Source organism: Trachemys scripta, chromosome 4 (assembly GCF_013100865.1).
Source record: "Trachemys scripta elegans isolate TJP31775 chromosome 4, CAS_Tse_1.0, whole genome shotgun sequence".
NCBI lineage: Eukaryota > Metazoa > Chordata > Testudines > Emydidae > Trachemys > Trachemys scripta.
The window spans coordinates 61,725,424-61,745,477 of NC_048301.1; the positions used below are offsets into that span (position 1 = coordinate 61,725,424).

The 20,054-nt window shown below is 44.4% G+C and overlaps 1 protein-coding gene across 3 annotated transcripts in view; it reads left to right on the forward strand.

The window, feature by feature from the left end:
- Positions 1-19,845, forward strand: part of MAPKBP1 (mitogen-activated protein kinase binding protein 1) — a 133,537-nt gene extending 113,692 nt beyond the window's left edge. The window contains exons 23-32 of one of the 3 annotated variants that reach the window (XM_034769136.1): positions 43-92; positions 1,183-1,419; positions 2,944-3,113; positions 4,733-4,878; positions 5,366-5,545; positions 6,675-6,753; positions 8,274-8,584; positions 9,649-10,536; positions 13,933-14,018; positions 14,656-19,845. In XM_034769136.1, coding sequence (XP_034625027.1) covers positions 43-92; positions 1,183-1,419; positions 2,944-3,113; positions 4,733-4,878; positions 5,366-5,545; positions 6,675-6,753; positions 8,274-8,584; positions 9,649-10,536; positions 13,933-14,018; positions 14,656-14,949 — 2,441 coding nt within the window. In that variant the 3' untranslated portion in view covers positions 14,950-19,845. Of the gene's footprint in view, positions 1-42; positions 93-1,182; positions 1,420-2,943; positions 3,114-4,732; positions 4,879-5,365; positions 5,546-6,674; positions 6,754-8,240; positions 8,585-9,648; positions 10,537-13,932; positions 14,019-14,655 lie in introns of all 3 variants that reach the window. The other 2 variants (XM_034769135.1, XM_034769137.1) reach the window with 2 other exon arrangements.
- Positions 19,846-20,054: the final 209 nt, after the last annotated feature.

Below are 20,054 nucleotides of genomic sequence, written 5' to 3' on the forward strand. Positions count from 1 at the left end.
TTGGCCAGGATGCCAACTAGATATAGTTTTTTCTTTTTTCAGATCCAGACTTTTCCCTCTCAAGAAGCCTCTCCCATTGGGAAATGAGGAGGGTGAGTCACTAATTCTTTAAAATTTTTCTTCTCATCATAAGGAAGAGTATCTATGGAGACCAGAAACTACTAATCCTGGTTGATGGTAGGAATACTGCAGTGAGAAATCTCCCAGTGCAGGAATCCCATTGCTGTGGCCATTCTGTGAGGAAGCATTCAATTGGGAGGAAGTGTCCAGTACTACCATGTACTGATTGTGGCTAGAGGATAAGAACAGCCATGCTGAGACAGACCAATGGTCCGTCTAGCCAATATCCTGTCTTCCGACAGCGGCCAATCCCAGGGGGGTCAGAGGGAAAGAACAAAGAACAGGGTAGTTATTGAGTGATCTATCCCCTGTCATCCAGTCCCAGCATCTGGCAGTCAGAGGCTTACGATTTTGTAGAACATGATCATCATAAAAATTAATCCTGGAATAGATCTAACTGTACTGGATCATCTAGTCAGTCAGTCCCATTGTCGGTGGAGGACAGGATGTGAGAGAGAGTTTTTAAAATGTTAAAAGGATCTGGCTTGAAATCCTAGTCCATATAATAAAATCACCTCTTTACCCATTGTTACTATTGAGTGCAGCAGAGTCTCGGTGTCTCAGTTTGTGCTAATGGCATGAGACCCAGCACTCCTGGGCTTTCACACTGCCTTACACAGATACATCTAGTAGCTATATTGGAGAGTCTTGGGGTTTCTCAACATCTCACACAGGCTGGATACTCTTCCATATATATTTAGGACCCTTTGGGGCAATTCTTTACCTCTGGTATCATGCTCCTTCACTTCAGTCCTGAATAATGAGCCTTTAGGAGGATACGTTGCTTGAGGTTGAAATTTAACTGAACCACTTTGTCTTGACATGAAAACTTTTGAATTGGTTTCTTTGGTTAATTAAATTTTGTTACAATGAGGGTGCACTTGGATCATCTTCACATTATGAGGCTCTTATAACAAAAGCTTTCTGTATGACTAAGGGTTTTTGGGTTTAGGAAGATGCATAGACAACTATTTTGACTTGATCCTAGGTTTTCTCTTCTATTTCTCCATAAGCAGAATTTTACCTCCAATGCTCTTATCTTTTTCTTTCGACTTCCTCCAGGCGAAAGAAATTGCAGAGATCCAACGTTCAGAGACTGCAATGAACAAGATTCCCCGGCAGCGGGGCCGTTGGTCCCAGCCAACCAGTAACATAGAGTTGACGGTTAAATCCATGCTGGACTTGCGCCAGCTGGAGTCTTTCTCAGTCTCTCGATCCCCCAGTCGAGACTCGCTGTCCCAGACCAGCAATGGGGATGACAGAGAAGAGCATGCTGATCTCTCTCTGCATGTCAACAAGGTAACAGTGGCTGTGGATTCAACATATAGGCAATGGGAAACCTAAGGCTTTCCACAGGAGTCTTCCTGGAGTTCTTTGACTGCTGCTGGCCAATGGGAATTGAGCCTGACACACTAAATGCCTGGTTGATTTCCTGCACTTTATTACTGGTAGCCAGGTGACCTCTGTCTAGAACACTCCTCCTCATTGAGCCATGGTTCCTCAGTTTCAGGAATGGCTGACCTGCATGTCATCTGAGGCCCACAGAGTTCTAGTGCAGCCTGTGATTGAGTTTATCTTTAACACAGTGCTGTGGCCTGTGAAGACTACAGGTCTTAGTAAGCAATGAATTATCTTGCTCCAGAGACTACTTAGCTCAAGATGGATCATTCTGTGCTGGTACCTAACTTCAGTGGAGTTACTCCTGCTTTATGTTGGTATAAGTGGACACACTAAGCTGGGGGAGAGGTAGATACGCTGGAGGGTAGGGATAGGGTCCAGAGTGACCTAGACAAATTGGAGGATTGGGCCAAAAGAAATCTGAGGTTCAACAAGGACAAGTGCAGAGTCCTGCATTTAGGATGGAAGAATCCCAGGCATGGCTATAGGCTGGGGACTGACTGGCTAAGTGGCAGTTCTGCAGAAAAAGACCTGGGATTACAGTGGACGAGAAGCTGGATATGAGTCAGCAGTGTGCCCTTGTTGCCAAGAAGGCTAACGGCATATTGGGCTGCAGTAGTAGGAGCATTGCCAGCAGATCAAGGGAAGTGATTATTCCCCTCTATTTAGCACTGGTGAGGCCACATCTGGAGTGTTGTGTCCAGTTTTGGGCCCCCCACTGTAGAAAGGATGTGGACAAATTAGAGAGAGTCCAGTGGAGGGCAATGAAAATGATTAGGAGGCTGGGGAACATGACTTATAAGGAGAGGCTCAGGTGAACTGGGGTTATTTAGTCTGCAGAAGAGAAGAGTGAGGGGGGATTTGATAGCAGCCTTCAACTACCTGAAGTGGGGTTCCAAAGAGGATGGAGCTCAGCTGTTCTCAGTGGTGGCAGATGACAGAACAAGAAGCAATAGTCTCAAGTTGCAGTGGGAGAGGTCTAGGTTGGATATTAGGAAAAACTATTTCACTAGGAGGGTGGTGAAGCACTGGAATGGGTTACCTAGGGAGGTGATGGAATCTCCATCCTTAGAGGTTTTTAAGGCCTGGCTTGACAAAGCCCTGGCTGGGATGATTTAGTTGGGGTTGGCCCTGCTTTGAGCAGGGGGTTGGACTAGATGACCTCCGGAAGTCTCTTCCAACTCTAATCTTCTATGATTCTGAGAGGAGAATCAGGGTCAGTGTGTGTAATAGCTGGTTGATCTTGTCAGATGGGGGTATGTATGTTTGTGTGGTGGGAGGGGAGATGGGACAGGGCCAATGAAAAAAGTGCTGTTTTCTAATTGCACCCCTTGCTGTAGTTGGCACTATATAACTCCCACACTGCCCTGCTGACGTCAAGGAAATACACTAGTAACCTCTACTATTTCTGTATTTCTGCACCAGGTTGGAGACTCTATAGCTCCTCAGGACAGCCGGCCTTGCGTCCGACCCCAAATGATTCGGCTTGTGTCCTGTGAAGAGGGGGTTTTCACTCAGGAACTGGAGCCCTTTGAGAGTGAGGAATGTGTAATCTACCCTGAACAAGATGAGATCCACCCCACCGACAGTAGCAGGTTAAAAAAGCCAAACAATCTCTTCTGTGTATGGCTAAGCCACTGCTGCATCGTTTTCCTTGTCTGCAGCTGTGGTAACTTGGGTGAGGTGATTTATTGTCAGCTCGATGCTGGACATATTTAGTTAAGGACTTCACTAATACACTCCCGATTCTAAAGGGAGCTGAACCTCGGGTTCAGTAAAACAATCTCTGCTTGCGAGCAAGCCATGCATGTTGGCAAACTCCTCCAATTTCTCCTTGAAATAGACAACTTGGAAGAACCTCTCTTTTTCTTCCTCCCTTATGTGGGTTGAATTTAAGTAATGGAAAATCTTATGCTGGAAACCCTCCTGACGGTGGAGATGTACTTGGCTGTGGAATGGCCATCTTAGGGATGTGGTGGAAACCCGCTTGTTTGGGACATTTTAAAACTAGGCTGGACAAAGCTAATGAACAGGCATGCGATGACTGCATCAGCTAAATGGAATCAGAGAGACTAAGAAGACCTTTTGTCTTCCATTTTCTCTTCTTCCTTTCTATTTTAGACCATTCCACTTTACACCTTCACTCCCCCTATTTCCTTTTCTGAATAACACTCCCTCTCCTTCCACTAATTCCCCTACCCCATTCCAGTACAGATTAACAGTTGTGAGTTTTAGGTGAGCTCTCATAGAATAGTGCATGCCAACTTTATGTAGCTGAAACTTTTAGCCACCCTCATCTCCCCCCACCCCCCCAGCAACCCAGTTTCTCTTTATTTATGTTTTTAATTTTATAGTAATAATATTTAGACAGAGCAGGCCCATGTGCAGTTCCAGCATGTTAGAAAGGGAGGGCCTGTGGTGGTGTTGGATACAGATTGGACATGTTACAAAGCACACATAGTTTGCAAGCTGTCAGGGCTAATCTCCCTACAGTTATCTTACAGTAAATATCTGTCATAGTGACTTTCATGTTCCAAGTCAAATCTTAGAGCCTGGGCTCAACTTGTGTCTGAATCCAAAGTATTCCATGAAATGGAACACTCTAATCTTCACAAATAAGGTGAAAGGGTACCATTGGCCTTGCTCTTTGATGTGGAGCTGGGACAAGAGCAAGGATTCAAATCTTCTAATGCTGACTTCCATGCAGTATTCACTGATGGAAAATCAGTCTTGGTGTCCTCAGAATCTGTTTTATTTCACAACACTAAGACCCTCAGAGAAACAGGATATAAGAGTGTGGAAAGACACTGGCTTAGGCCTCAAATTGTGGAAAAAACTGAGTTTACAAAATCTGTAACTAGGAATGTTATGGAAAATACTCTTTTTTTTTTTTTTTTTCTCTAAATGGACTAGTGCATTCATTTTCTTGCAGTGTTGGAAATCCAACCATAGCAGCTCTGTTAGTGCCTGAGAATCAAAATGTGAAACAGAGTATAATCAGAAAGTGAAACAGACCAGTTTGATTTTCCTGTCCAAGCCTAATGAAATGCAAAAATAAACTGTATAAATGGTAAAAGAAATAAACTTAATTTTTTTAATAACTTTTTTTAAATAATCAAAGGTGTTACTAACACAAGTAAGGACTCTAAAAATTATAATATTTAACTGGACAAAGCATCTCTTCTAGTTTGTACTCTTCCTGTCTCTCTTGTAGTGAGTTCCAAGTAAAAGCTCTGCCCCACGGGAAGCTAGTTAGAGGTTACCACAGCAACGGATGCCCTGATAAGCACAGTCCTGACAGTGCTTGCTCGGTAGATTACAGTAGCAGTCGCCTCTCCAGCCCAGATCATCCAAATGAAGGTGAGATGTGAATACATGTTATGAGCCCATTTGCACGCCACATGGAACACTGCAGAAGCTTACTGGGATCGTTCACTGCCAGGCTTGGTGGCAAATTGGACTCAAAGACGTGATGTGATTTTTAGGTGATGCTACTTTCCTATTAAAGCTCACCCTGGTATTACCATAAAGATTCAGGTACTTCTGAATATGCACTTCCCTGAGTACATTTGAGAGGGGTTAAAGAGTGAAGTGGATTTCTGCCTGCTCCCTTAACTACCTGCACAGTCAGGCCACTCTATGCTGTTGTCCTTGTGGGCTGTGCTGTCTGTGTAATATTGTACATCTGGGAATGGCATCCTAATGGCAGTAATGCTGATTTGCTGGTGCTCTGACCTTAGTCCTTAATGTACCACCTTCATGAGTAGCTTCTTCTAAGAATGATGTTCAGTTGTGGCCAGGATGCAGACATTATTGTTACTGTACATTATTTTCCACATCCTTCCAGATTCTGAGAGCACAGAGCCCCTCAGTGTGGATGGTGTCTCAGACTTGGAGGAACAGGTGGATGGGGAGGACGAGGAGGATGCAGGCACTAGCATGCTGGAGGGAGAGGTCCCCAAGACTCCAGATCAGGAGAAGTTCCTCAAGCAGCATTTTGAGACTCTGGTCAATGGTGGTGAAAAAGGTACACCTTCAAACCCAGTGGAAGAACTTTCTCCCTGGTGAGATTTTGATAGCTCCAGACCTATCTGCTTTATAAAACCAAGTAGACCCGAAGGTTCTGTCTTGCTGTGGCTCACACTTTACGGCTGAACCTTGCCTGTGTGTGGTGGGGAGGTGGTAGGGGTGAAGCAAAGTAGAAAGGCCTAAAGAAAAGGGTGTCTGATAACTCCCACAATGTGCAGATGAGAATGTGTGTAAGGAAATGTGGCCTATAAAAAGGAATCCTTGTTTCTTGAGTTACTGCAGTGTTTTTCAACCTGGGGGTTGTGACCTCCAGGCGGGTCGTGGGACAGGTTTAGGGGGGTCCTGGGCTCGGGCTGTCAGCCCCAGCCCCAGGCGGCAGAGCTGGGGCTCGGCAGTTTCAGTCCCCTACCTTTTCAAGTCTTAGTAGGGGTGGAGAGTCACGATTTTTTTTTCAAGTCCAAAGGGGGTCACCAGCACAAAAAGGATGAGAAACACTGGGTTAGTGAACTGTTCTTGTTGACCTGGTGAAGCGCTGTCCTTGGAATCTGGGAGTCACATTCTCTTGTCCCATCTCTAGTTTTGCCGTGTAAATGAATTAAATGGTCAGTGTGTCCATCTGTATAATAAGATGGGGGGGGGCCTCTAGTGGTGCATATCTGCATAGCAAACATCACAAAAGACAGATGAGAAGCGGGACAGAGAGAGAGAATGAGGACATGAAATTGGAAAAAGAGATTTAGTTTGTATCAGTTGTTTCAGGGATCAGAGTGTCCTGCTAGTCATGAGAATGATTGTAGCTAGCATCGTCTCTGCATGCTATTTATTTTTCTCCCACAAGCCTAGATACAGGATAAGAAGAATCTATGGTGAAAGGAAGAGGAATATCCTTAGGGAAACCCTTTTTTCTTTTAATACAGTTTGAGGCTGGGGAATTTTGATGTGCTGAGTAGAATAGAAAAGGGCAGCAGGAGATAAAATTATTCTCTGTGTTGTCTTATTGCCTCAAGCAGTTCTGACGTCTCCTCTGAAATGGAGTAGCACCTGCTAGACTTCATCTGAAGAAACTTCATTTGTCCTAATGTTTGCATCTTGTTATATAATTTACACATTTCCCCCTGAATCCATAGGTGGATCATGTAGGACCCTGGAGAGAACTGAAAATATCAGCATTTCTTCTCGCTTTCTCTCCCAGTCCCCAGCTCTCAGGTACAGCTCTGCTTTTTTTAGTAATGTGAACAGATTTCTTCCTGGGCACTGGTCTAAAACATGCCAGCAGCTTTCTGGGTTTGACATACCTTGGCACAGTGGTCTCTTTGGATGGGGACCTGGCAGGTTGGCTGCAAACTGTCACAGATCAGATTGTCCATTCTGTATCTTAGTTGCTCTACATTGGCCTAAAGTGACACTGCTTCTTCTCTAATTTGCTTTTCACCATTTATGCTCTGTTTTATTTTCTGCATTTCATTCAGCTTGGACAATGAAAATGTGCTAGTCAGTTTTGTTTTTGTTTATAGTCAGTTCCTAATCAGCTTCGTTTCTGGTTTCCATTGAGTGTCTAGGTTATAAACACTGCAGGGGAATTTATTTCCTCTAAAATTAACTGTTTCCATTGAAATTAAAATGAAACAAAAATAATGGAAACACTTCTACTGATTGGTTTTATAAAAGCTTTATTAAACACAACATCTAAACTTTGGGTTCAAATTGACTTGAGAGCATCATTTTAAACTGAGCGAGGTTTACCTTTAGCATTCACAGGTTGTGTCCACATTAAGGGTTTTAGAGAAACTTCCTGTCATTGCTTTAGTGGCAGTGCAGGTTCCACTCCAGAGGTAGTGTAGTCTGCCTGCTAGTGTTTTTGCCACTGGGTTGTGTACTCCTGCTCATCACAGGGTTAGTCACCATCTACTGGCATTTTGCCACCATGGTTGATGCTCGCACTTCTACTGTTACTAGCTTTAGGAGAGCTGCAGTTGTGCCACAGCAAAACTGGGAGCTTTAGAGAAAAGTCCAGTTTAAAGCAGCTGTAGGGTAAGCTGCATACATTCATGAATATGTGATGGAGTTTTTATCTGCCCATCTGCCAATCCAGCTAGGTGGAGCAGAGACTGTGGGGGCACGGGAGGGGGTTGGGGGTAATCCTACTTTCCCCTGCCTTAGAGGAAAAATGAAAATGATGGTACTTCTAGTGCCTTTCACTTAAGGAGAGCAAAAGATTTTTCCAAACACGCAGCCCATAAGATACTGACCAGCTTTGATGTGTGTTATGCCAGGACTGACCAATTGCCAAATGTGCTGGGGGATCCTCTGGGGAGCAGTCTAGTGGAAGGAGAGAGGGTTTTTGGTGTTGACAAACTGAGCTGGGAGGGACCAGTCCTGACCTGATCTGACCCATTCCTCCCCTGATAGAATCTCTCGTTCTCTCCTGGCTTGCCTTCCTGCTAAGTCCCTCCATGAAACACATGACCCAGGGCTATTGGCGGTTCTTAGTGCTCATCCTATCACCCAGGATAGGATGGTTTGAGACCACTGCTGCCTTAGGGGAAAATAGAACAGTGTGGTGACAGTACAGGTTGATTTGACATGTCACTCTCCATTTGTCGAGATCTTTGCCCCTGAGAAGCTGGCTTAATAATTTTGTACTTCTTTACCCAACACCATCTATTTATTTATTTATGATTCATTTATTGCAGCTTGAGAGTCTTATCTCTGCCTTATCTCTGTAGGTGTTTATCACGCTCCTCATCAAATCTGATACTGGATCAAAAGCCCACTGAGGCTTCAGCCCAGTCAAAGCAGGCTTCTGTCGACCTGCTGAAAAATGGGAACAGCCATCGTAATGCTGCCTTGGAGAATGACAGCCTTCTGGATGGTGTAAATTCCTACCGGTCCATTTACACCCAAAGAAAACGGAAGTCAGCAGTGGAGACTAATAGGCTTGCAGTGGGACCTGGAAGAGTTATTGCACCCTTTCCAGAGGGTACTGGGAATGTGGGGATGAGGAAGTCCCAGTCAGTTCATGACCTCCTTCACGACGGTAAGGACGTGGATGGGACTGCAGTGTAACTCCAAGAGTAAATGGAGGCGGGGGGACTGAGTTTGAGTAGAGATGTAAATTAATCATAGGTGAGCTACAGGCTCTGGGATCCTTAACTCTTAGTCTGCCAAGGAAAATATCCTTAATTACCCAGCAGACTAGTCGGTGGCTCCCACCAACGGTTGGCTCTGGCCGGGAATCACTGGCTTAACTGGCCTTCCAAATGAGTGGGAGGAATAGAGGGGTTGGTGAGGATAGAGTTCAACTTTCATTTTGATTCTGAAATACTGGAAGCAAAAAAAAAAAACCAAACAAAACAAGTCAATGTTTGCCATTGTTGTTGCATTCTGTCAGGGGGAGGGAAGTGCCCTGTGGCAGTGAACTGGAGATGCTGAACTAATGACTTTGTGGGTTGGCCAAGCTGCAGTAGCAAAGGCTGGACATCCTGAAATAGCTATACTCTGTGTCCACTGTGAAGTGAGTCAGCATTCTTGGCCAAGCCCTCAGTCCTCAGCATACGGCCGCCATCCTCATAACTAGCACTCTCTGACAGCCTCAGCAGGGAGGCCAAGGATGGAATGAGCCGTGAACAAAGAACTCCTCTCTGGTCAGAGGTGGTTGCAGTAGGTCAGGATTGGTCAGGATTGAGGCACATTGGCTGGGCAACAACGTGGCCCTTTCACCAGCACTAAATTCACTATTTTTTGTTAAAACCACACTGCTCGATGTAAATGAGTAGGCTGAGGAGAAATGAGGACTTTCACCTGCTTCCTCTGGTTTCTTCTCTCACTTAAAAATCCTAGTTTCTAAGGTCTTCTAGTCTTAGACATTATGGGAGGGTCTTCTTCTTAAGGTAAGCAATAATGCCTCTGGGGAGTGAAGGAGGAGCAGGAGCTCATCTTTGAGATCTGTCAACATTAATACTGTTGCAGTTGTTCTAAATGCCTCTGTTCCAGAAGCTGAGCTGAAGTTAATAGGTTGGCGCAGTTGTGGTTCTTTCTGATTGCACAGTTCACTGCAGCCTTTATCTAGTTTTGTACATTTTGTCTGTTTAATTTTCGCAGATAAGAGTCCAGGAGTGATATCCTCTACCAAGCAGCGTCCTCAGACACTAGTGGTGGTCGAGAAGGATCCAAAACCTAATCATTGCAGGCCATTGTCTGCAAGCCTGCTGAAGATGGATGGGTCCAGCTCCCTGCTGGTCAAAGACAGTAAGGTTGTAAAATCAAAGTCCTACATGAATCCCACAACCAGCTTCATGGCCAAGATGTCACGCAGCATCTCTGTAGGGGAAAATCTATGCCTTGGTGACGCTGTTGAAACACTGACTGAGGAGAGGACCAGTCCACAGGGGCCTGAGAAGACACAGATAACTCCCCCAGCGGAGACTGAGAAGAACAAGCCACCTACAAAAGAAAATGTCCCAGGGAAGCCAGCCCTTCAGCAAGTTGTAAGCTGCTCATCACCCAAGTCCTTCCATAGCAAGTTGGCATCATCAAACCGGGCACACTTGATCCTTGACATCCCCAAACCATTGCCTGACAGACCCACCTTAGCTTCTTTCTCACCCACCGCCAAATCAAAAACCCCACTCGAACCGGAGTCTCCTCAGTCACCTGCCGGGGTCTGTAAAAAGAAATCATCTCTTCCTGAGGGACGGACCTTCAAGAGGGAGAGCCCAATTGCTGTGTCTGTGGGACTTGCTAAACAGAGCCCAGTGGAGAATCCAGCACTGAGGATAGATTGCCAGGATGAACCAGGGGTCACTAATCCAAAACTGAAAGAGTTTTCAGAAGGCTTGCACCCAAGGGCTCCTGAAAGCACAGTGCCCAGATGCAGAGAGAGGTTCTCCAGCATTGGCTGTGTGCTAGACAACCCACTTGGACTTTGTCCACTAGACCCCATCAGGCCAAGGTCTCCCACAACAGTGGCTGCCTCTGCACAGAACTCAGGTGTGCATGGATACCCATCTCTAATCTTCTTCCCCCTTCTGTCTCCTGTCTTTGTGAACCGCTTCACGATTCCATCACATTTCTTTACGTCCAGCTTCTGGCCTGTCTCGTCTTGTCTGCACCTGTCTCGTTCCATAAGTCACCCCCTCAATGGTGAGACATTTCAGTCTAACATCTTTTACTCTGGCTTCAATTTCTGTTTCCTCTCTGTCTTGTGTCTTACATCATGTTTAGTCAGATAGCAGCCAAATGTTCTGCAGATCTTGTAGCGTCCAAGTTTCCCTAAAGGGAATGGCAGGTGGAATGCAATACACATGTATAGACACGGTGAGGATTCTTAGGCCTAGTCTACACTTACCGGCTGGTCCGGAGGCACGCCATCGATGTTCTGGGATCGATCCCGGAAGTGCTCACAATCGACGCCGGTACTCCAGCTCGCCGAGAGGAGTATGCGGCGTCGACGGGGGGAGACTTCCGGCCGCGTCTGGACCGCGGTAAGTCCGGACTAAGGTACTTCGAATTCAGCTACGTTATTAACGTAGCTGAATTTGCGTACCTTAGTCCGAAGTCCGGACTAAGTGTAGACCAGCCCTTAGCTTGCTAGCTTTTGGGGTTGAAGAAAAAGGTGTGGGGTTAATACTCTATAACTTCTGAATTATTTATAAATGGGAGGGTGTCAGCTGGAGGGTTACTCCCCAGCCCAAGAAAGAACTAATGCCATGCCCCAGTCTATTTCCAGCCTTCCCCTCAGGGCACAATCTGTTGGTTTAATAGAAAACTCATGGGTAACATCAAAACAAAGCAATTTCCGTGCTCCACAGGGGCTGCAGTCCCCAGTGACTTTTCCCTTGCCTCTCTGTTATTCTCCAGAAAGAAGGGATATTTTTCCCTTGAATCCATTGCTATGTCATTTGACAGGTGGGGTAGTCCTTAACCCTTTCCTGGCTGTTTTAACTTGTCATCGGGGCCAGTGTCTAGGGCATTGGCCTGTTTGAAAGGTCAGACAAACTCTTAACTCATCTTCTTTCCCAGTATTATTAACCAAGCTGTGTAGGGAAATAAGTCACCTTTTATTATCTTCTGCTTGTCAGGGTCCTTCACTAATGCTAGCTTCCTCTCTACAGCGATGAACTGTGAGGTTACAAACAATGGGTTGTGACCCCTCGGATAGAAGCAGTGGATTGTAAAAGGAAAGCTTCATTTCTCTCTCTCACACTCACTCACTCACCCACACCCCCGGCAGTCAAAAACAAAAAAATGTAGAAAAAGTGTGTCCACTGAAAGCTTGTGAAGAGAGGCTTTTATCTAGATGTGGGTTTTTTTTGTATTTTAGTAGTGCCTAGATGCCCTGATCAAGATTGAAGCCCCTTGTCATACTAGGCATGCTACACACATCTACAACAAGACACATGGTCCTAGGCCTGAAGAGCTTACAGTTTAATACTACACAGTAGTTAAGTTTCAGAACCATGAGGGTATTTGGGCTTTTCAAGAGCTAGCACCTACTTGGAGCTATGGAATCTGATTCTACAACATAATGCCACAGACCAGCTATTTTCACTGGTGTGTTTGTTTTTTTCCTAGATTTGAGAGTCAGAGCAAAGGTCACATGACTTTTGGGGTCAGTTAACAGGAAATTTCAGCCCAAGATCTGTAAAGGAGAGACAGATCTGCAGCTAGAAATCCACCACCACCCAAAAAAAAAAAAAAAAAAAGTAAACAAGAAATGATGAAAGGCTCATACAGCCACATTTTTTTAAAATTTATATGTACCGGTAATGTACAGCAAGCACTTTGTAAAAGGACGTTAATACAGCAGGGTTGTTTGAGCTAATCGATAGGGAATTAGAATGAGGGTTACAGACCTGAAGTTTTTATCCTTGTTCTGCTGGTGACTCACTCTGTAACATTGGGGAAGCGACTTGACTTCTCTGTCCCTCAGTTTCCCTTCTATAAATAGAATCTATAAAATGTGGGGATAAAGATATTTATCTTTGGAAAGTACTGTGAGATCTAGAGATAGACAGTGTTGTAGAAGTACTAAATATTGTTGTCATTACCATGTTAACTGACCTATGTCTGTTTCTGAAGAGGTACTGTCTCCACCTCTGAGAGCCTGTAGCTGAAAATGCCCATTCACCCAGGCATTTTTACAGCCTCTCTGTGCTGGTGGTTCACAGAGCAGGACAGCATACATTGAAGATCATGGGAGAATTCCAGAAATGGTGCTGAACAGAGAGGGTTTTGCTGTGTTTCTAATTTAGTAACGATCATCGACAAGAAAATTGAAGCCACTGTGTTCAGACTATTGGTGATTCAGGAGGCGAAGATTGCATGGATCTGAGATGCTGTCTGGGAGCATCAGCATATGCCATTGGCTCATCTGTTCTTCATGTATTTTTTTTTTTTTTTTTAAATCTTGATGCCTGGGGCTAGGTTCCCCTTCAGCCTTTCAAAGGACGGCATCTCTAGTTCAGAAGTACAGAATTACAATGTTCTTATGACCACTTTTTATTTTCTAGTTAACTAAAGGAGTTTGAATAGTACTGTCCAGTGCCTTTCAGAGCAGGAGATAATAGCTGCAATTATGCCTGTGTGTCTGTCTATTTGTGTTGTGTTTAAAGACTGCCCACCTTCAGCTGTTAGACTGGTGGGTTAATAGGGGATATTAAGTGTATAGGTGAAGTTGTGCTTTTGATTTTCTTTTTTTTTAATAATTCTGATGTAATAGCGGTAAACATCATGTATTGTTGAAAAGTACGGTTCCCATTCTCATGGGTGCTCTCTGACAGCTCTACCTTGGTCCCAAACCGAAATACATTTTGACGGTTTAAAACAACCTTCATTGTAATTCATCTTCATAACACATCAGATGCTTGTCTCATCCTGAAGATGGTGTACAGAGAAGTTCATGGAGTTATAGAGGAGGGGGGGCTGCTTAGTGGGACTTGAGATTAGTAATGCCTTTTACCTTTGGAGACCTTGACTTGGGTCACAAGTGAGAGAGGCTTTGATGGTCTCAGCTTATCCACAGTTACAAAATCACACTGAGTGACCAGAAATCAGGGCAGTTGTTAGTCTCTGCTAAGCGGAGGCTGAAGACTAGAAAAGTGGGAGTATGGAATGTTAGAACTGAGGACCATCTCCAGAGAGGTATGTGAGGAACGCTGGTGCAGCTCTTGCCTCCACAATGCGTGGCTCAAGCCAGTCTGGCTAGCCTCTCGTTTAAAAGTTGAGTGAAACACACACACGACCTTTAAAATAAGTATTAGCAGCTGTGTTGGAGAAGTGGTTATTCTACAGATGGATTTCCTAACAAATGTGCGGGGGCGGGGATGGTCTAGGACATTGGGATATGTTCATGGCTTAGTTCTTTTGTTTATTCTCCCTCTTCAGAACGTCGCATCAGCGTTGAGCAGTGTGAACATGTTGTATCTGAGCTCCAGGATAGCATGCGCAAGGCCATTCACCTTTACCACATGGTGAGTGACCTCAAACATTAAACATTGGTCTGCCAATCAGTCAGCTTGTCTCTAGACCTCAAGAGTTAAGAGTACACACACACACGCACGCACGCACTGGATGGACTGAGGCATTCTTCTGATCGAGTTCTAGTGACAGAGGCAGCATGGTCTAGTGGGCTGCATCTGAGTTTGGGCCTGGCAGTCAGAAACTCCTGGATTCTAATTCTGGCTTATCCAATGGCTTGCCATATTGCCTTGGGCAAATCATTTAATCTTTATACCTGATTGTCCCCCTCAGTAACCTGAAGGTAAAAATTAACTCCCTCACGGGGGCATGGAAAGGATTAGTTAATATTTATACAGGGCTTCAAATATAAAGCACAATTGAAATATTACGTTTTATTATCCTCTGATTTTTCTCTTAAATCCTTTAATGCCCAGGGAAAGGATTAGCAAATAAAGAGCCCAGCTCCCTCTGTATATCGTATGTGAGCACACATGCACCCTCCAGTACCACTTTAAGGCAGACCCTATACTTAGAGCAGTGTATTGTACCCTTTGCTTAGACACATTTGTGGCTTGCAATGCCCTAAAGGGTTGAAAACACCTTCTTTTTGTCTTGTTTAAATACTAACTGCATTTTTTAAATTCTCAGGTATCAATGGATATGGAGTCTTCTACTGACAAAGATAAGATTGCTGGCCTCCTAACGGAAACGTTCTCCGTGATGAAGAAAGAACTGGACTCCCTGAAGGAAGGAGAAGAGCTCCAAAGGGCCAAGAAGGTGCTGGTGAAGCCACAAGATGCCATTAGGTCGCTGAATGAGGGAAGTGGTGCCACCCTGTCCAGTCCTAGGCGTTTTGGGGATGAGCAGACTCTGGCTTTGCTGGAACAGTACTCGGAGCTGTTACTACAAGCTGTGGAACGGCGCATGGACAAAAAACTGTAAAGGGGTGGTGGTCGGAAAAAACACTTTTTGAGTAAAACTGATAGCTCCTTAGAAATAATCCCAGGATGACCACCACAGTGGAAGCCTCAGACAGGTGCTGTCGCCACCCTGATCTATGGAGGGAGAGAACTTTTTAAACTGATCTTCTCAGCCCCATAGAACAGGTGTATTCTAGTTTTTAGCAATGTGCTGGCCACAGTTTTAATACCTTCCCCAATACTCTTCAGCATCTAGTTTGTGAACACAGCCTGGAAAGAGGCTGTAGAGAAGTTGCTTGGAAATCTCTCCATAGCCAGATGTTTGGCATCTCCTGTAAGAACAAAAAATAAATTCAGTTTGCCCAAGAAGCTCTGAACTGCTGACTAACAAAAGGGGCCTGGATGAAGCCAATCACTCCCTCCCAGGGCTTCATCAGAATCCAAAGGCAGACTTTTAAACGTTCTATTTATTAATTTATTTTTCTGACGTTTGCTCTAACCTTTTCCTGAGTATTTGGTGGCCATTTCCTTCCCTTTTCAAACAAACAATTTTTTCTCCTTTGCCATATCCCAGCGAGACACAATCTCTGTATTATAGTAACCCCTAACAGCAGAGGCAGGCTGGAGTGTCTGTGCAATTACCAAACTGGTCTTCTCTGCTGCAATCTGTCTTGCTGATCTTCCTTTCTCCATCCCTGACTTGTTTCCTGCAGTAATCCTGCTGTTGTGATGACGACCCTGTTGGCTTTTCCTTTTTGTTTCAAAGACCGTCTGGGATATAATTTATCTCCACTCTCCTCTGACGGGGGAGGATTTGCTACCCCTTGGAACAAGTTGTGGGGATCATGTAACAAGAACATCGTGGCTTTTTAAATGAGCTTTGGTATTTTATCTGAGCTCAAATATTTGAGATTGGGGTTTCATCAAACATTAAAAAGAAAAGGGTTGAAATAATGTAGGAAAATGAAAAGTCAGCTGTGAAGTTCCTTTTAGCCATGTTCTGAGAGTGGAATTGGACACTGATCTCTTGATGCTAATGAAAGTGTGGTGAAGGGGGTGGGTTGGAGGTGAATGATTTTATTGGGAGAAGTTAAGTGGGAGGCAAGACCTCCATCTCTTTGAGTGAAGCCCTCAATCAGAGTGATCACCCATGCAACTGCTGCTCCCTCCCAGTTTGATGCTTTCATTGTCCTGGTAGGAAAGACAGTCAGTAGGTTCCACTCTCTCTACAAGGAAAACAGAATATTCTTAACCTTCCAGGGGAGCAGAGAATAAATTTACCTTTTCTAACGGACTACAGAAAATGATCTCCTGGGAGTGCTGAGCAGCCAGTATTGGATATTGTGGGATGTAATTATCACCATCCTTCCCCTACCCCTTCATGGGTCTCTTGATGGAGAAATAGAAAACCTTGCCCCTGTGAAATTCTGTGTGCAATAGCCTTCTTGCCTTATCAGACTTCTCCAAGCTGGCAATAATGCGTTTATTGTCATGGCTTACAAGTATCCAGTGTTGCTATTGGTCAATATCAGTAAGCTAGGATGCAGTGTAGGTGGATCCATATCAAAGCAGTTGGCTACCCAGGGAGATTTTCACTTTCTTTCTCTGCCTTCAGTCTTCCTCTTAAAAAAAACAACAACATAGAGCAGTACAGTCCCAGCTTGTGAAACTCTAGTATCCAGCCTAGCCCTGGATATAAATGTTGGCTGGCATCAGCAAAAGCCCTTCAAAGCTGGCCAGCCTCCAAAGATGTGTTCCATGGTCACAGACTTGAAGCAGGTTTTTCTGTAGTTGGTTTGGGGCAAGCTGGCCATCATTTTGGTCTTGTGGTTCTCTGGAATGGGGCTGGCTTTTCTTCGCTGCACTTGGGAACTGGGGACCTGCAGTGCAGCCTCTTCTCTACGGGGATGACTAGTCTGGGGCCAGCTGGCCCATTTCTTCACTGCACTCCAGGGCTGGGGGACCTGCAGTGCAGCCATTTCTCTGCTTGCTGGCTGGCCATCAGTTCACTGAGCTACAGAATTGGTGACTTGAGGTGCAGGAAACCCTTTCAGAGCTTTTCAATTGGTTACTACTATCATCTGACTCTATCTGTCCAAACGTTTCAGGTGTCCTCTCTGACCTCTAGTTCAATAGAGTTGTACTGTACTGTACTTCAAGGTTTAAACCTCAGATTGCTGTGCTGCTAGTCCCCTCCCACCATTGTGTTGTGCTGGATCGTTTGGTAAGCTGGGATTTTGTGGGCAGCATCTATGGCCAATGGAAAGGAGCTGTTTGCATAGGAATGAAGTGAAGAAATTGGAAGAAATCTCTGGGAGTTTCCTTATGTGGAGGGGGCAGGGATGCTCACAAATTGAAGGTGAGATGGCAATCCTATTGGTTCTCTGATGGGGATAGTCTGGGTGAGGCTGACTGTGGGTCAACCAGCTGTTCTCACTCCACTTTCAGACTGTGAAAACATATGTGCCAGTCCACTGGAGGTTTCTTGCTGGTATTGGGGCACAGACACTCAGGTAAAATAGCAGTACCTTCAACCCAGGCATCTTCTGGTACTGGAAATACTGGTTTGAGGGTTCTTTATATGCCTTCCCTTGTAGAATTGATTCCATTTTATTATTATTTGTATTTAAAGTATGAGGTGGTGACACCGGATTGGAAAGAAGGCTGCAGAGCAGATGGTTGGAATGAATAGAATATGCCCCAAAGCCATTCCTGTTAGATACAGTAATCCAGTCCATAGTGTACCTTGGACTGTCGTGGGTGAAAAGCAGCAGCTATCAGGATTCACAGTAGTGTCAGATAGGACTCCCTCAGAGTAATTCACAAGGAATGAGTTTAAAAAAAAAAAAATGAATAGGATTTTTGTGCAGGCTGGATGTGGACTTTGCCTGGGTCATGGGTGTAGGTGGGAAAACCGCAAACAGGGGCAAGTATCTAGTTAGAATGGTGGTAGGGGCAGGCTCAAGCAAGTAGCTCAGGAGGGGAATCTATGGGGTGTTTAGCTTTAAAATAATTAGAAAGCAGAGTCAGAGCTTCCAGGAGAATAGTGTTAGGAATAGAAGTAGGCTTGGCTGCAGGAACTGCCAATCAAAGCCTTGAAGGGGGCTATGAACGATGTAGTGCAGCAGAGGCAGGGCTTCAGGGAAGTAGAACCAGGACTGAGTTTAGAGGTGTGAATTAAAGAATAGATGGGGTAGTTGTTTTGTTTAATGCCTTTTTATTGAGCCCCTTTTTTCCCACCTGCTCCCATGTAAACAGCTGTTTCTTCGAAGGTGTGGGAAGGCTAAGGTATGTAACCTCAACCATTTGCTTAAGATTTAGCATTAAGAGGAGTTGTGAAGCTAAAGACCTATAAATCAAAGTGATATCCCAAGTTTGGTGGTGAGAAGGGGTGAAGGGAGAAAGTGTTGCAGAGAGAGAACTTGATTCAGTTGATATATAGATATATATGGTAATTCCCCCATGATTTCCCATTGCTGGCAGTAAGAAGTGTGCCGAAAAATTCCAGTTTTGAGAACAAAGGGAACATAAAGTCCTCAACAAGATAGTGCAGTTGGTAGCTGCAGGCCACAATGCTTACATTTGATCTGCATGTACAGCATACGCCTTCATCATAGGTTATTCCATAGTCTGGCGGGAGAAATCCTGAACAATGATTGGTGGCTGGCAAGTGAAGAGGATTGTGGGAGGAGCCAATTTTGGAGCCTGGACCCCTTATAGATTTGTGCACGCACACACGTGTGTGTGCAGATGTAATGTATTCAAGGAAATTATTGTTTAGCAAAACCTGTTAAAGAATTTGGGCCTACCACTCTGTCCTCTTTGCTTAAATACCATCCCTCCTATCAGGATGTTCCTGGTTAAAATGACAATAGTTTTTTCTTCTCATCTTGATGTAGCTTGTATTACTTTTCCTGGGGGAGCTCTTAGAACAATGCACAAAGACCTGTGAACAGGGTGGTGCAGTAGAAAGTACTTGAATCTGACAAGACAGCAAACCCTTTGTGTTTTGTTCCCTCTAAAGCCAACTCACGTTTTTTGCCGAACATTGAGATGCACAGCTGGTGCTCTTACATGAGTCTGCATTTCTTTCACTTTCTCAGGTAGTCTCCTTTCTGAGGAATCTCCCAAGTAATAGTTGGGGCAGGTCTTTTAGCACTCTCCTCACTCTGCTGATCTCATTGAATCTCTGAAGAAGCAGTATATTTCTCCAAAGGAGTTGAAACATTATGAACTTTAAATTTTAAAGTACATTTTAAAAATAAAAAACAGAAGAGGAGGTATTTAAACGCTGTTGGTATACGCCTGCATTTGTAAGTTTTTTTTTTTCCACTTGGGGTGCAGTATCCCGGATATTAAATGATAAAAACCTCATTTAGAAGAAAAAAACAAAAACACAGGACTTCTTGCAGCCCTGGAGTGCTGTTGAGCAGATGTAGATAAGACTAGAATGTCCAGAATTCCGGATTGCTTGTTGTAAATAATATACCGGATTGGACTGCATATTCGTGTGGGTAACCTGCTGTAAAGCATGGACAAAGATGCATGGGGCAGCGACTTTAGGAACAAGCCATGTCCACTCTGCATGTCTTAGTATGCCATAGGCACCAGACAAAGAACTCTTTACCTGTGTTTTTCAACACTACCTTTTTTCCTCCACCGTTTTAAAAACACAAAAAGAAACAAAAACAAAATCTTTATTTATGAATGCGTGTTTTTTATACTTTGGCTTTAGGTAAAAACAAATTAAATCTTTAAAATGTCTTTTTTTTTTTTTAATTATTTGGAAAAAAACTGTTTTATGTTTGTGGGATTTTTGCACTGTGAGGCACCCATCTGGGGGCTGTTTTTAACTCTGTATTCATTTGTACTCTGTGTCTTAAACAGTTTCAATAAAAATGTGATCATTTGTTACAAAGCCGTCTTTAATAGAGTTTATGGCCAGAATGGACCAGGATTATCATCTAGTCTGACCCCCTTGTGAGAATGAGCTAGGGAGGTGCCTAACTCCACATAAAACAGCCTGAGGAAGAGGTACTGCTGCTTATCTTGCAGCCTACTGGTTAGAGAACTCACCTGGGATGGGGCAGACCCCTGTTCAAATCCTTTCTCCTACTCTGCCTGATG